The following is a 16,788-nucleotide window of genomic DNA, read 5'->3' as shown; positions in this document are numbered from 1 at the left end:
AGCCAGGGCAACAAAGCAGCGCTGGCGGTTAGGGTGAAGAGCCAGTGTGTGTCAGTGAGCCAGGAGAGCAGCCACGCGTTCTTGTCTTTATAAACACTTGGTTGGCACTTCTCAGGAACCAGTCTCCTTTACTTGGGATAATACTTAAAGTAAGAAATGATTTTACCCTCTTCTTCTCCCCCTCACTCCCCGTCTCCCTTAGCTGCTGGAATGTGGTGGAAATTTGTTTGATGCCATATCCATTGCTGTAAAGGCTGCACTCTTCAATACAAGGTATGCTTTCCTGGAAACAGCCCCCTGGGCCCCTGGAGAAGCTGAGCAGACACCTGTGATGGACCACTGAGGGCACTGCTACTGAAGCTCACAGGAGAAGATAACAAGGGGTTTCAGCATTGACAATGGTGGTATTTAATTTTAAGCTTCAGAAAACAGATTTTATAAGTTATAACTAAATATATTTTTTGGATTATTATTTTCATAAGTAAACATGTACCATATAGAAAAATATCAGAAAACTACAGAGCAGCAAAAAGAGTAGAAACCAGAGACACAGTCAGTTGTCCAAATACTGTCACTAGATAAAGCTCCATGGAGACAGGGGTTTTGCCTGTTTTGTACTCTGCTGTCTCCCTAGCGTCATAAACAGTGCCTGACACATACTCCTTGATTGGACACGTGAATGTTCTCAAAGTAGGGTAGCAGCATGCTGTTTGGTTTAAGTTAAGAGCAGGAAATGATGATGCCACTGTGGTTCAGCTTCCTAGACAGGCTGTGTAGCAGAGGACATGGCACGAAGCTTTCTTGGAGTTGACATTCCCTCTGTTTGATGATACAGCCTTTTCCTTCTCTATGTGCAAGGTTCTTTGAGGAAAGTTTGCAGCATTTGAAAATAAATATGTGGAGGAGGGTGTTCATGCCATGAGAGAGCTTACATTATGGTAATGGGGGGTCCTGGGGTACTTGAAAATGAGGATTTAAACTTCTAGGGATATAGCTTAAGGAATTAATTGGATAAGTGAGCAAAGATATTCGAAGATGTTTATCACAGCTTCTTTGTAGTGATGAGAAGTTGGAAACAACCTGAATTTCCCAACATAGGGGATTGAAATCTACACAACAGCATATTTAGTATGTCTGTAAATATATATATATCTCCAGGTGGTCATTGTGGTTACTTTCCAGTGCTCATATCATGGGTGATTTAAAATTTATCTGTATTTTAGAGTTTTGCTGTGGTGAATTTAGACTACTTGCACAATTTAAAACAAAACAAAGTTAAATAAATGTAGGTCAGAAATTTCAGGATGGAATATTTGCTGAGAATGAAAGCTACAGAGTCCCTTAACCCTAGCTGTGCCACTACACTCCTGGCTGACACTAGTCAAGGGTGGGCCTGGCATTTGTGGCCACTGTGAGGGCTCGAGTACCAGATGCCATCAGCAGCAGCCTGGGCTTGGGCTCCGTTGGAGAAGAAAGGAAGTCGCCATCTGTTGTACCTCAAGCCTCAGAAATTACTTCCTGTCTGCCAGCTGGTTTCCATGGGCACCAGGGCAAAAAGGGAGAGTAGAACCAGATGAGGCTGTTTGGCTGTGGGGGAGGTGTTGGGCAAACTGTACATCAGGATGGTAAACCCAGCTGCTCAGGATGGGGAGGACACCTGTCATGGCCATAGCTGCAAGTCTCATTCCCAGAGCAAGAACAGCCCTGCAGGCAGCAAGGGATGGGGACTCGGCAAGGCACTGGGTCTCTCTAGTGTATGGAGAGACCTTTTGTACAGCCAGGGCCTTTTAGAAGGGTAGAGGCCATTCTCTCGACAGTATCCTCTAGCCCTTCTGCTGAACCATATTGTGGCCAGAGGGTTGGGAAGGGGTGTGTGTGTGTGTGTACGCTTATTTTTTACCACACCAAAATTCAAACTGGTTACCTGATTTGTTCAAATAGGGTATTACTTAGTACTTACACCCTGGGGGCCCCTGACATGGAGACTTGATCCAGGGCAGACCCTAGCAGGACTCCTTAGTCCTTGTGGACATTCTCTGGCTGAAACTCCTTTGCTCTGGATGTTGGCTTGTGTAGGGATGGCCAGCAAGCTGAATCATAAGGGGCTTTTGTTAGAGGCACAGGGAAAAGCACCAACACTGTTTCTATAACAGTAGCTGGCTGGACCACCTCTTCCTTCCTGGCTCCACCCCACACTGGAATGAACTGACGCTTAAATATATTTTCAGCACCCAGTTCAAGAAACAGAACACTGCCAGCCCCCCAGAAGCCCTCCCACCCCCATGCAAGTTGCTATACCCATGGAGGATAACCACAGTCCTAAAACAATAGATTGGTTTGTGCTTTATATAAATGGAATCATGCAGTGTTTTCTCTTTTATGTCTGCCTCGTTCACTGAGCATTATGTTTTGAGACATCTGCTTTTTGTTATAGGGTGTTCTACTGTGTGAATATGCCACAGTTTATTTATCCATTCTTCTGTTGATGGATCTGAGTAGTTTCCAGTTTTGAGCTATTGCAAATAGTGTTAGTAGATAATGCAAAACAGTTTTCCAAAGTGCTTTTACCAAGTGATACTCCCATTAGCAGGGTATAGAGTCTGAGTTGCTCTACATCTTTGCCAGCCCTTGGATTTCTTTTTATGTTTTTAATATTAGCCGTTCTGGTGGGTATATCTTGGTATCACATTTTAGTTTTACTTTGCACTTCCCTGATGAATATTTAAGTTGAGCACCTTTCTGGCAATAAACATAGCCAGTATGTTTATTGGCTATGTGAATAGCCTCTTTCATGAAGTTCCTATTGAAGTCTTTTGCCCATTTTTCTGTTGGGTCGTGTGACTTCCTCTTATGTTTGGTAGGAATTCTTTATGTAATATGTTAGTTTATACACACACACACACACACACACACACATCTTTTAGTTTCCAAATAATGCCTTTTAATTATTTAATTATTTATTTATTTAGGCTGTGTCGGGTCTTAGTTGCAGCACGTGGGATCTTTGTTGCAGCATGCGGGATTTTTAGCTGCAGCATGTGAACTCTTAGTTGTGGCATGTGGGATCTAGTTCCCTGACCAGGACTTGATCCCGGCCCCCTGCACTGGGAGCATGAAGTCTTAGCCATTGGAGCACCAGGGAATTCCCCAAATAATGCCTTTTGACAAACAGAAGTTCATAATCTTAATATATATTATACACACACAGAGGCATATCTTGTTTTACTGCACTTCACTTTATTGTGCTTAGCAGATACTGCGTTTTTTACAAATTGAAGGTTTGTGACAACGCTGCGTTGAGCAAGTCTATCAGTGCCATTTTCCCAACGGCATTTTTTCACTTCATGTCTCTGTGTCATATTTTGATAATTCTTGCAACATTTCAGACTTTTTCATTATTCATATATTTGTTATGGTGATCTGTGATCAGTAATCTTTGATGTTACCATTGCAAAAAGACTACGACTTGCAGAAGGCTCAGATGATGGTTATCATTTTTTAGTAAGAGTCTTTTTATATTAAGGTATGTGCATTGTTTTCCTGGGGTTTTTTTTGGTTTTTTGTTAGATAAAATGCTATTGAATACTCAGTAGACTACACTATAGTGTAAGCATAACTTTATATGCAAAAAGTCGTGTGACTCACTTTATTGCAGTAGTCTAGAACCAAACCTGCTGTATCTCCAAGATGTGCCTGTGTGTGTATATTCAATTATAATATAATTGAATCTGTTATTTTTTTCTCCCCTTTACAGTGAGTACTTTCTGTGCTATCCGATAAATCTCTGTCTACTCCAAGGTCATGAAAATGTTCTTAGTTTTTCTTATAAAATCTTTATTATTTTATCTTTCACCTTTACATCTGCAGTCTATTTGGTATGTGTATGGTGAGAGGTAGGGATTGGGATCAGTTTTGGATATCTGGTTGACTAAGCATCATTTTACATTTTATTTTTTAAATTTATTTTTTTATTGAGGTATCATTCATTTACAGTATTATAGTAGTTTCAGGTGTACAACATAGTGATTCAGTATTTTTATATGTTATACTCCATTTAAAGTTATTATAAAATATTGGCTGTATTCCCTGTGTGGTACAATATATCCTTGTACCTTATTTATTTCATTCATAGTAGTTCATGCCTCTTAATCCCCTACCTCTTTCTAGCCCCTCTCCCTTTCCCTCTCCCCAGCATCATTTTTTTCTTTTTTCTGGCCACGTGGCATGCGGGATCTTAGTTCCCTGAACAGGGATCGAATTCGGGTCCCCTGCAGTGGAAGTGCGGAGTCTTAACCACTGGACCGCCAGGGAAGTCCCTCCCTAGCATCCTTTTTTAAAAGACCTCCTGTCCTCACTGCACTCAGTGTCACCTGTACACTTTTGGCGGGGCTGACAGGGAGCTCAGGCATAGCATGACTTCATCTTGTGAGGCACAGGGATTCCAACTCAAGAAAAAGAAGTTATCATCCTTCCTTTCAGTTAGTGGGAATTTTAATTGTGCTTCTGCTTCTAGGATACCAAGAGTGCGTGTTCTGGAAGATGAAGAGGGCTTGAAGGACATTGAACTGTCCGACGACCCCTATGACTGCATCCAGCTAAGTGTGGAGAATGTCCCCTGTATCGTCACCCTATGCAAAGTATGAGCTTATATCTCATGGTTTTTGTCTTCCCTGTGGATCTCCTTCAACCCCAACCCATTAAGGTTACCTAATAGATTGAGAAGTTAGAGTTTCACAACCCATGTAGAAGTAGTCTTAACCCAAATCGAATAATTTTGTTATATTAGAGACCACTACCATGAGCAGCTCTTTCTCTTCTTTTTAACTAGAAGATAATGGCTCTGGTCCCTGGAGCACACGAGTGGGTTCATAGTAACAGTAGCCAGAGTTTGCTAAGCTCCTTCTACCTACCAGGCATTTCACCAAAACACCCTGAATGCATATTTCCTTTAATTCTCTCAACTCTATGGTGTCTACACTGCTTGAGTAGTAAAAGGATGGTTGAAAGGTGGACACTGTCCCCTCTGTGGCCCTAATGTCCACATCTATGCAATAAGGGGGTTGGAGCAGGGCCTGGGTGTCTAGTACGTCAAGTGTGGTTTTTACATTAGCACTGAGGCCTGTGGAGCGTAACATCTGGCTGATGCTGATGTGTAACTGGCACCTCCCAAGGTTGTGCAAAGAGGCCTGTTTTGGCTGAGATTGTCGCTGATTCCACTCAGGATTCGTTATATAAAAATCAGACTGAACTGGTCAGGTTTAATTCCACCAGAATCGCTTCACCCAGGCTCTGGTAAAGCATTGGGATGACCGGAGCCACCTGCCCTTGACTCATTCTTGAGCATGTCCCTTAGCATGGGCCCTCTTGATTCATCTTTGTCATCAGTGAAACTTCCAGGGGCCTATTAGAAACCCCCTGGTTGGCCTCTGACTTGGAAAGTCTCTGAATTATAATTCCATCCACCCTTCCCCCTACTGCATATTTCCATTTCATGCATCTGTTACACTGGTTACACAGTAGCCTGTGGTAGAGTGATCGAACGGTACTTCAAATATTTTCCATATGAGCAGAAACTAAAATAAGACCTAAACGGGAGATACAGGTTCTTTGCTGGTGTAGATATTCCCTCCATGAGGCTCTCAAAAGTGGGGATCTGGGATGTGCGTTGCCCACGCACGTGCACTGCTGCCTGACTTTGCAGATTGGCTATCGGCACGTGGTGGATGCTACTCTTCAGGAGGAGGCCTGCTCCTTGGCCAGCTTGTTGGTGTCCGTGACCAGCAAGGGAGTTGTGACATGCATGAGGAAAGTGGGAAAGGGCAGCCTGGACCCAGAGAGCATCTTCGAGATGATGGAGGTGAGACGGGTTCTGAGGCAGGTGCTTGGACCTGGCTGGGAGTGCTGGCTGCCTCCTGCCCCCTTGGTCACACTGTGGGAATTCTCCCCATTTACCCCCTTCACCCCAGGCTTGGGGCTTGGAGAGCAGCTGGAATGCGCCAGATGTCGCTGAGCTAGCTGAGGGTGGTGGCGGTGAGGGCTCTGGACCAGGAAGTAGCGACCTGCTCATAAGAGTCTCTTATCCTTTCCCTCGCATCCTCAGTTCCACATTTCTGAATGAGAATATTGGACTGATAATGTGAAGAGTCACTTGTAACTCCAAAATCCCAAGTTTCTGTGATTTGATGAGGGAATTGAAATCCTGGCTGACTGCTTCCTATCCCTTGAAGGGAGTGAGCAGAGGTGGAGCCAGGGGGCTGAAGGATGGCCATCTCCCCATTCTTCGTGAGTCTGGAAGTGTTTAAGTGGAGATGAATAGGAAAGGTGGGAAATCCTCTTGACTGGCGATTGCTCCCCTCAGGTCTTCTCAGGCCTGGCAGCACCACTCGGGTGCTTTCCAGCTGCTCTGTACTGATTGGTTGACAGGTCTGTCACCCACATTGGCCTGGAAGCTCCTCTGCAGCAGGGACCAGGTCATGCTGACCTGTGTCTTTCCAAACCTTCGTTCCCTCATGTCCACCTTGACTTTCCAGAAGTCTTTGAGGACTTTGAGACTGACAGACTGACTGACTGACTGACTGACAGTCTGACTGAATTGCCAGGAACAGAGTTAGCCAGCCCCAGTTTTTTGCTTTAGGTAACCACTGCCTCACAACACATGCCCAGAGGTCATCTATATTCTTCTTTCATTTCTAGAAATAGTGACTTCTCACTGAAGACTCTAAGCACTTAATGTCTGTTTGTATTTTTGTCATCTTACTTGAAAGCAAAAAATTGGCCTTGTGTATAGCGTCGAGGGCCCAAGCATAAGCTCTGAAGACAGACTGCCCGGATTGCAAACGCGGGCTCCGGGCCACAGTTCCCTCATCTGCAAATGGGGATAACAACAGTAGTAGTGCCTGCTGCTGCAGGTCTTGTGCGGGGTGGGCAGGCTGAGTGGAGGGGAAGCATGTGTCAGAGTGTCTGATGCGTTGTCAGTTTGCAGTGTCAGCTCCTACTGTGTGCCCCATTAAGCACCCTGAGTTCAGGTGTCTCCAGCTGTGCATGGCAACAAGAGTTCTTCTTATACAAAAGCTCTTAAAAAGCTTTATAATAAGTTCTACCAAAAGCCTCTAGATGAGTGGCTCTCAAATCTTGTTTTTGAAGGAACTCCCCCCTCTTCCCCCCCCAGGAGAGTTTGATGAGACTTGCAGTATCTAAACAACAACAAAAACAATAAATAATAGTTAACATTTATTGTGTGTTGGGCTTCCCTGGTGGCGCAGCGGTTGGGAGTCCGCCTGCCGATGCGGGGGGCACGGGTTCGTGCCCCGGTCCGGGAGGATCCCGCATGCCGCAGAGCGGCTGGGCCCGTGAGCCATGGCCGCTGAGCCTGCGCGTCCGGAGCCTGTGCTCCGCGACGGGAGAGGCCGCAACAGTGAGAGGCCCACGTATCGCAAAAAAAAAAAAAAAAAAAAAAAAAGAATATATTGTGTGCTTACTACGTGTCAGACCCTGTTTTTAGTGCTTTAAATAATATCATGTCATTTACTCCTCAACAACCCTGTGAGGAAACTGTTGTTGCCCTTATTTTTATAGACGAGGAATTAAGGCACGTAGAGAATAAGGAACTTGCCTACAGGCTTCACAGCTTGTAAACGCGGGAGCTAGGATTCAAACCTGGACTGTGTGCCTCCAGCCAAGAGCTATGTTAATCTTATAAACCAGATCGGCCGTGGATGGGTGGGAGAACCAGAGTGCTGTCCAGTGAGCTGGGCTTCATCCTCCTCTGGGGCTCGGGAATGAGGTCTGCAGACGCTGCTCAAAGGGACCATGGCCCTGAGGCCCTGTCTCACACGGGGAGGCAGCATTCTGGAGATGGCGCTCTTGGTAAAGCTTAGAAACTCAGGTTGTTGTGCGGCTGCCACCCCCAACCTCTGCAGTCTCTTACCTGCAAGTCCAGGTTCAGATTTCTCAAGTCCTGATGTCCTGTCTGTCTCATCTCCTCTTCTCCTCTCCCTGCCTTCATTCACATGAATAATCAGTTCCTCTACTCAATCAACTTGGACATTTTTTCTTTTTTCTAATGTCATGATAAAAATCTTTCCAAAGTCACTTTCGACCTTAACCCTGACTTTGCATTTCATAGAACTGATCACTCCCCAGCCTGTAGACTGAGATCTTCTCTTCATACGAGTTTTCAGTAATTCTTGGAGTCTCATCCCTTGTTATAGTCAGGGGTCAGGGGAGAAGGCACACAGCCCTAGGGAGAATCCACCTATGACTAGGAGGACTGGGGTGGGGGTCAAGGCCTGGGTGCCTTTCTCCCTCACATTGTTGGGAATGGAACCAGTGGCACAGGTGAAATTAAAACTGCTATGGGAACGTGGAAGGCTTGATAAAGAGACTTGCAGTTGGTTCACTGTATTCTTAAAATGATTCATGGGACGGAAAAACAGTTGCCTAAAGAAAGATTTTTGTTGTATAGTTGGGTATTTTTGTTGGGGCCCCCTTCTTTCCGCTGTGTAAGAAATCTGTGGGTTGTCTGACCTTTTGACCTGTCTTGATTCCAACATTTCACGCCTTTAGCATCTCTGCATGTCAGTAACGTCAAAGACTCCATCCGGGTATTGACTTTGGTCCTATCTGAGCAGGTCTCCTTTGGTAGAAGGTGAATTAGAAGCTGCTTATTAACATGGGTCCTCAGCACCATCTGTTCCTTCATCAGACAGATTTTTGGATTCTCTATGGCCTCCCCATGCCTTCTCACTGCAGCACAGTGGCTGTAACCAAGACCTGATTGGGTTGACAGTTTTGCTGCTTCTAGTGGCAGCAGCTAAGGACTGAGGCACCCTTTGTTGCTTGTGCTTGCTGCTTTGGGGTTTGCCTTCTTCTTCTTTTCTTTTTTTTTTCCTTTTTCAAAATGGAGGTTTTTCCAGAATGCAACTACTATGTAGTTGGGGTTTGGGGTTTGTTTTTATATTGACTTGTTAATTAAATAAAAGTCCTGTAAGGCAGATGGAATGCGTGCAGCTTTACAATGGCTAGCTGGCTGGGAGCGTCTCTTGGTCAGAGTGTGTGTGCCTCACAAGTGGGCCTGTGCCCTCTTCCATCCCTTCTCTGTCCTGCAGACCAGCAAGCGCGTGGGCAAGGTGCTGCACACCTCCCTGCAGAGCGTTCTACACAAGGAGGAAAGCCTGGGGCCCAAGAGACAGAAAGTTGGATTCCTGGGATGATTTGCACATCAACCCCCAACTGCCACGTGTTTGTTTTCTACTTTTCCTTTTAAACTGAAGTCTGTATACATTTTTCTTAACTATTATGAATTTAAGGCAACATTTGTACATGTAAAATTCAAGTCTGTTTTCTGGTCTGGCTTGATATGGCTAGAGTTCCTCAGCTGTAAGCCAAGATGCCATTCGGTGACCCCTCGGAGAGTCTGACCCTTGTCTAAGTGAATGACAGCTAAGTCCCGAGGTCTGCTCCAATGAGAGGGCTCTGGTCACAGGCCTCCCCAGGGAGACTTATCACCTGCCACAGGAGATCAGAACAACAACATCAAGACCTAGCAGAAAAATGGTTCAAAGGAAATGTTTATGATCTGTATATTGTCAATCTTTCTCCCCTATAGAGCCTTCAAAATAAGAATCACACACAAAAAATGTAAATTCGCCTCGTGTATTTGGGGGCTTCTTGGTGGGGGAGATGGAGGAGGCGCTCTGCTCCAGGTACAGACCCAGGGCTTCTGCCTGGCTGGTGAGACTACCCGAGTTTGGGGGGAAGCCCAGTTCTTGCTTCTTGGCCTCCAAGAGATTCCCAGTCTAGCTCCCCTAGAGTCTGGGGCTTAATATGTACTTTGGTCCTTAGCCAACCTTTCTTATCACTCTTGTTTGGAACTTGCTTTGTGTTTTATAGCCACTCCCTGGTGTTTTGTAAGATTTCCATGTTTTATCAGCATTAAGAGGGCTGCTTCAGAGATGTTGTCATTTGATTACTCAGCTCACCTTCCTACTCTGGGGACAAAAGGAGAGGCCATTCTCAATGGCGCCAGAAGGCTCTTTCTATAAGCCTGTGTTCTACTCACAGTGCAGTGTGTTGGATTTAAGTCTATTCACGGGTTGAGCAGTCTCTACTTTTTGTCCAGGGGAACTGAAACTCCCCAATCAATCTTAAAAGAGAGCCCTGGGGAGGGAGCTGATTCATGAAAGAGTGTATTTCAGCCGTGGCATTTACTCTCTGCATTTCAGTTAGACAAATAGGGTAAGGAGTTAGGAAGTTATTGCCTAATGGGAAGAACATAATGCGAGCCGAAGCCCTTAAGGACTGATGCCAGAGGTCCTGGTGTGGGCACCTCCTCCCGGCATGGCCAGGTATGTCCTGTGGAGAGAGGCAGCTGCCTAGACTTGGACCTGGAGCTGCTGCCCTGTTGAGAGAATAGCCTGGGTTCTCTTTTTTCTTTATTCTTTTCCCAGTGATTGTCCTTACAGGCACCATGACAGTGCTCCCAGGGAGGCAGCAGTCAGCCTGTTTCCTCTTCCCCTGCCCCTGGTTGACTGACCGTGCTGGAACATTAACAGTGGGACTGCACAGATGCATCTAGAATGTGAATAAAGTTTAGAAACCTTCAGTTTTGATGATTAAAGACATCAGATAGTTGAGACAGACAGGTGAGGCCTTCCCAGGCCAGTTGTACAACAGCTACCCAACTGGGCCTGCTGGCCTAAGCAGTTATGGTGCAAATGAAGGGGAGAAGTAGATGTTAGCATCTGTGTCTACCACCCCATCCATACCTTTCCTTGAAGGCCACCCCACCTGGAAGAAGTGTACATCACAAATGAAACAAAATACCAAATGAGCAAGGTCTCTCCAGGAGAGGCTTTATTAGAATTGTCTGATGGTTGCAGCTCTCAGAATAAGAGAAAACTGAAGGCAGACTGGCAAAGACTTGGAAAAATACTGTCCTGGGGATATCCACTGCTTCATCCAGCAGAACCAGAGCTGTCTTTAGTGGCCATTAAATAAATGTCAGGGAGAAAAATAAAGTCAGCCAAAAGGCAATCAACAGCTTGTGGGTGGGGAGGGTAAGGGTGGGCATAGAAGGAATGAAATGTTATAGAATATTCAAGTCAGTTTTATTGTTTCTGTGATTCCTTGGTCTTTCAAACTGTGTAAATTCAAGCCTGCAAAACACATGAATTTATAGACTACTGACAGCAGTTTGCATTTTGCTCAATAAAGGCTGCAGTCTCGTACAACTGCCAGTTGAGCATAAATCTGTGCTATTCAAAACTTTTTGGAAATAATCTGGCAGTGCGTATTAAAAGTCTTAAAAGTTTCATGCCCGATGACCTAAAACTCCACTTCTGGACATGTAACCAAAGGAGAGTAAAAACATGAAGTATAAAGAAGTTCATGCCAGTATCACTGCTTGTGCAAGAATGGCAGAGCTGCAAAGGAGCCTGAAGGTGCATCCTTGGCAGGTTCCTTTGCCAGAGACAGGGCTTTCCTCAGGAAGAAAGGGACTCTGACCTGGGATAAAGACAGGATCTTGGTCCCTCATTTTCCCCAGAACGCTTTAGGCAGGCAGAAGAAGCCCCCACCCCTAGCTAAAGGAGAGCAGCCATTTCCCAGAAGAAACACTATACCAGTTCCCATGCAAGGACTGTACTGAGGCAGATGTCTCACAAGGTGATACTTGTCAACCTCTGCCCCACCTTCCTTCATTGGCTCCAGACCCATAACTAGGGTCTGATTACAGCCCATCCTGAGCAGGGAAATGCAGTCCCTGCCATGGGAAGAAAGATATTACTCATCAAAATAATTGCAAGAGCTGGCTTGGCAGGTACCAAGGAAATAGAGGTGGGAGTGGATCTGAGGGTGTTGGACCAGGGCCAGGGCTGAAAAGGGGGTTTAATGTCCTAGCAAGGAAATCTGAAGCTGTCCTAATTCACTGCTGGGATAGCCCCTGAAGTTGGACCGGGCCAGCACCTGAAGTAAATGAGGAGGAGATACCAGAACTGAATAAACTGAAAAGGCAACAATGCTTCTTAGATTTGTAAGAGAAGTGAGGTCACAGGGCAACCACTGCTCCCCAAATCAGAGAGACCAACAGGCAAATCCAGAGAAATTAATATAGCTATATGAAGCTTACTTTAAATATGAGACATATAGATTAAAAGTATCAATAAATGGAGGAAGAAAGATAAACCATGGTAACTTCAATCAAAAGAAAGCTAGAACAGCTATATTAATTTCAGAGCGAGGAGACTTCAGAGCAAGGAAAGTTATCAGGAATAAAGAGGAACATTACATAATGATAAAGGGATCAGTTACCCAGGAGGACATAAAAATCTGTAATGTGTATACGCCTAACAACAGAGCATTAAAATACATGAGGTAGGACTTCCCTACTGGCACAGTGGTTAAGAATCCGCCTGCCAATGCAGGGGACACAGGTTCTATCCCTGGTCCGGGAAGATCCCACATGCCGCAGAGCAACTAAGCCCACGCACCACAACTACTGAGCCTGCGCTCTAGAGCCTGTGAGCCACAACTGTTGAGCCCGCGGAGCCACAACTACTGAGCCCACGTGCTGCAACTACTAGGCACAGGTGCACCTAGAGCTCGTGCTCTGCAACAAGAAGCCACTGCAATGAGAAGCCCGCACACCATAATGAAGAGTAGCCCCCGCTCGCCACAACTAGAGAAAGCCCACGCACAGCAACAAAGACCCAATGCAGACAAGAAAAAAAGATGTTTAAAAAAAAAAATACATGAGGTAAAAACTGATAGAACAGCAAGAAGAAATACATGAATCCACTATCATAACTGGAGACGTCAACATCCCTCTATCAGAAATGGACAGATGGAGCAGGCAGGAAATTGGTAAGGACATATTTGGACTCACTGACACCATCAATCAGCTGGACATAATGGACATCTATAGACTGCTGCGTCCATCAACAGCTGGATACACACATGGAACATTCACCAAGATAGACCACATTCTGGACCATAAAATGCACCTTAACAAATTTAATAAAACAAATCACAATGATCTGCTCTCAGAACACAATAGAGTTAAACTAGAAACCAATTACAGAAAGATAGCCAGAAAATCCCCAAACACTTGGAGATTAAACAACAAACTTCTAAATAACACCTGGGTCAAAGACGAAATCTCAAGTGAAATTACGTATTTTGAACTAAATGAAAACGAAAACACAACTTATCCAAATTTGTGGTTTGTAGCAAAAGCAGCGCTTAGAAGGAAATTTATAGCCTTGAATACATATATTAGAAAAGAAGAAAGATCTAAAATCAATCATCTAAGCTTCCACCTTAGGAAACTAGAAGAGCAAATTAAATCCAAAGTAAGCACAGGAAAAGAAATAATAAAAATTAAAGCAATATAGATTATCAGTGACATTGAAATCAGAAAATCAATAGAGAAAATCAATGAAACCAAAAGTTTGTTCTCTGAAAAATTCCAGAGAAGGGAGAGAGCCTTAGAAGGGAGCAGTCTGTCACCAGTCATTTCATTCCCCGGGGGCATCTGCAGATTCTGGACATGGGCTCTATGAGGAGTTCCATGGGGGGAAAAAGAGAAACCAGCAAAACTTAACTAGTGAGGTTGTGCAGGGCTAGTGTGATAATTTGGAAACTTCAGGATCCCTAAATGCACAACTGGGTTTAGATTTGTTGAATTTTAAGGCCATTTGTGGAGGGGTCGACGGACAGGTGTCAAAAAGGCAGATGGAAATCTATAGTATCCTACAAAACTAATCAGATTTTCTGTTTCTTCCTGTGTGAGCTATTATAGCTGAAGACATCAGGTAAGTGCAAAATGGCCACACGCCCAGTTTACTCTTCCCAAACTTACAAGTCATGTCATTTACTGTCTCAGCCCTGGAGTGGAAGGAGTAAAGCGGTGGACAGAGGCCAGGGATCTCTGAGGGCCGTGCACCTTCTCTCACCAGTCCTCCTTTCCCACACCTTTGCAGGTGGCCCAGCTGCCTCCTCACACACAGGGTCTCCACATGCTCCTTACAAGAATCCCATTGTGTAGGCAGAGATTATTGCCCTATTTTATGAAAGAGGAATGTGGGTCTTGAATAACTTGCCCCAGAAGACACAAGTGCCAGGTGTCTGAGCTCCATTTAGAATCCATGACTCCCAGTTCTCTTTCCACTAGGATACTGCTGACCTTTAGGGACAAAACAACAAGGAACGTGGCCCCATGGAGCCAAGAACTTGGTTAGGTGGGGTATTGCCTCCCCCAGTGCTGTGTGCCCCAGGGCCTGGCACACAAGGACAGAGGCAATACTTGCTGAATGAATGACAACAAGGTTGTCAAAAACGGTTCAGAAAGGAGCAAATGACTTTCCTAATGGTCACTGAGACCATGGTAACAGGCCATTTGTCTTTGGTTCTGACTAAGGGCCAAGACTGCCCTTGCAATATTCTTGGAGATGTGCACCCTGGATGTTCTTACCTTTTAAGTCGGAGTGTGGAAATTCTCTGCTCCATAGGCGGGGCCCCACTTCTGTTGATACAGAGCCAGTGGAGCTAAAAGGAAACATCTGTGCAGGGAGAGGGTAGGGGTGGGGGATGGTTCCATGTTGGGCCAGAAGTTTTCATGTTGTTTGGGCTGACATGGGTGGGGTGGCCAGAGCTTGTTTTATATACTCAGACTGCCAACAGCTCTGGAGGGAAAAAAAAAAAAAAAAACACTTGAAACTTGAAATGTGCCTTTTAGAGCTCTCTTCAGATTTTTCTGCCTCTGTCTTTACTGTCAAGATGATTCTTTGTGCAGGGAAACTGATGTGAAAAGACTGGGCCCTGAGGGTGGTGTGTTAGCTCACAGACTTTTCCTTGAGGGTGGGTCATTCGTGAACATTAATCCAGCATCGTTCTCCTGGCTGAAACCACCCCCACTTGCTGCCCTCCTGGCTGGTAGAGGCCTCCAGGATGGTGCCACCAGAAGATCTTTTACGCTGGGACGATGAAATCCATAGACTTCACCGGGGCTGCTGGTGAGTCCACTGGCGGTGGCTGCAGTGCTGGTTCTCACCTGGCCAGGGAGAGCTGGGGGTGGACATGAGGACCCGGGGGTTCAATGACCATAAGCTTATTAACACTGGCAGCAAATCAGGCATGGTGGCTACAAAGATGTGGGTTCTGAACAGCGTGTCCATTCGGACCACAGGAGGCACAGGCCCCTGCCCACGGCAGACTGCTTGAGAATACGCACACCACAGCGAGGACAGTGACGCGCAGAATTCTATCCAAAGGTGATTTGGGGGAAGATAAAGAAGTCCAGGAACCGTATCTCAGAGGAAAAGTTGGGAGGAAGCGGGGAAGGAACACGGAGAGGAGACAGTCAAAGAGGGACAGGAAGGCCAGTTGCAAACATTTGCTGGCCTCTTAAATGACTGCTCCAGAGGCCGGCACCAGGGACCACAGGGTGATGTTTCGGAGGCCTGCCTGCCTCACCACAGGGGAACTTTATAACAGGCTGAGCATCTAATGATGATGGAACCAGCTGCTTTGCAGAGTAATGAGCTGCTCGTCCCAGGAAGGATTTAAGCAAGCACATGGAGACATCTGACAGGGTCAATGGAAAAGGACAGCCCATATCGAGTGGTGGTTAAACCAGGTGGCCTCTTCCCGTCTGCTTTTTAGCTCAAAGGTTGAGGGACGGTGGGTCACTTGCCTTTGTTGAGGCCCACCTCAGTCCCACTGGCACAGAGGGCCCCGCACATTGCACTTCCAGGGCCTCACAGAGGCCTGGGCACATTGTGAAGTGAATGAGGGACCGACAGGGCAAGAACAGTTCCAGGCGGGTCCTGACACAGCCTGGCTCCTGTGTGGCTCCTGTGGGATGACACCTAGAGCAGGGGGTTCCGGGTTTCTGAACGGCCAAAGCAGAGCTTCTCTGGGACCTCCTCCCCAGCATAGCCAGGGCATGGCCTGTCCTGGCCTCATACTTGGAAACAAACTCCTCCCATTTCCCTGCTGCCAAAGAGCTGAGGTGAGAAAATCAAGAAAGCAATGGAGTTTTAAAAAGAAAAAAAGAATTGTAATTTTCTCTTGCCATGTGCTACCCACCCAAAGTTCCAGGAAGCAAGGCTCCCTGCCTGTTAGGTTGCATAATCCTGGGCCCTAAACCGTCCCACTGAGGGGACGGCTGTGAATATAAAACCCTCTCCCACCCTGAGAATGTGAGGAATGGCCCCTGACAGAAAGGGCCACACAGTACCTGCTGCCTGCCCCAGGCTCCTGCCCTTGGGGACCACAGGGGGAGATCAGCCAGGCTGGGCTGCACGCACATCCCTCCCCAAATCAGATGGGGCAAGGCGGGGTCCCTGGAAGAAAAGCCTGAATGACATAGCACTGCATTTTCTTTTGGAACAATCTAAAGCTCACAGAAAATCTGCAACTACAGTACAAAGAATATTTTTCCCCTGAGCCATTTTCAAGTGAGTTGTTGACCTGATGCCCAAAGGTTGTGCTTTAGTGCATGTTTCCTACTGACAAGGCTACTGTCGTCCGTAGTCACAACACACCATCCAAACTGGACAGCAACATCCAAGGGGTACATCCCTACCACATGCTCCTCAGACGCATCATGTTTCTCCAGTTGTCCCAAGGGCGTCCATGAGAGCGGAAGGGTCTGATCCGAACACGTTGTTTGTTGCTCTGTGCCTGCAATCTCCCTCAATCTGAAACAGTTCCTCAGACATGTCCTGGACAGTTTTGAAAGTTGCTGGGCAGTTGTTTTGTAGAAAGCCCCTCAGTTGGGCTAGTGTG

General features: G+C 46.1%; 1 protein-coding gene across 1 annotated transcript in view; it reads left to right on the top strand.

Annotated features, from left to right (window-relative positions):
• The window catches only part of EXOSC7 (exosome component 7), a 30,062-nt gene extending 20,418 nt beyond the window's left edge, over positions 1–9,644 (top strand). Inside the window, exons 5-8 of the mRNA XM_059077889.2 lie at positions 203–273; positions 4,514–4,637; positions 5,702–5,857; positions 9,108–9,644. Coding sequence (XP_058933872.1) covers positions 203–273; positions 4,514–4,637; positions 5,702–5,857; positions 9,108–9,212 — 456 coding nt within the window. The 3' untranslated portion in view covers positions 9,213–9,644. The remainder of the gene's footprint in view (positions 1–202; positions 274–4,513; positions 4,638–5,701; positions 5,858–9,107) is intronic.
• Positions 9,645–16,788: the final 7,144 nt, after the last annotated feature.

The sequence above is a fragment of the Kogia breviceps genome, chromosome 10, assembly GCF_026419965.1.
Source record: "Kogia breviceps isolate mKogBre1 chromosome 10, mKogBre1 haplotype 1, whole genome shotgun sequence".
In the NCBI taxonomy this organism is placed as follows: domain Eukaryota; kingdom Metazoa; phylum Chordata; class Mammalia; order Artiodactyla; family Physeteridae; genus Kogia; species Kogia breviceps.
Note: the sequence above shows the minus strand (reverse complement) of the source record. Positions and strands in the feature narration are given on the sequence as shown.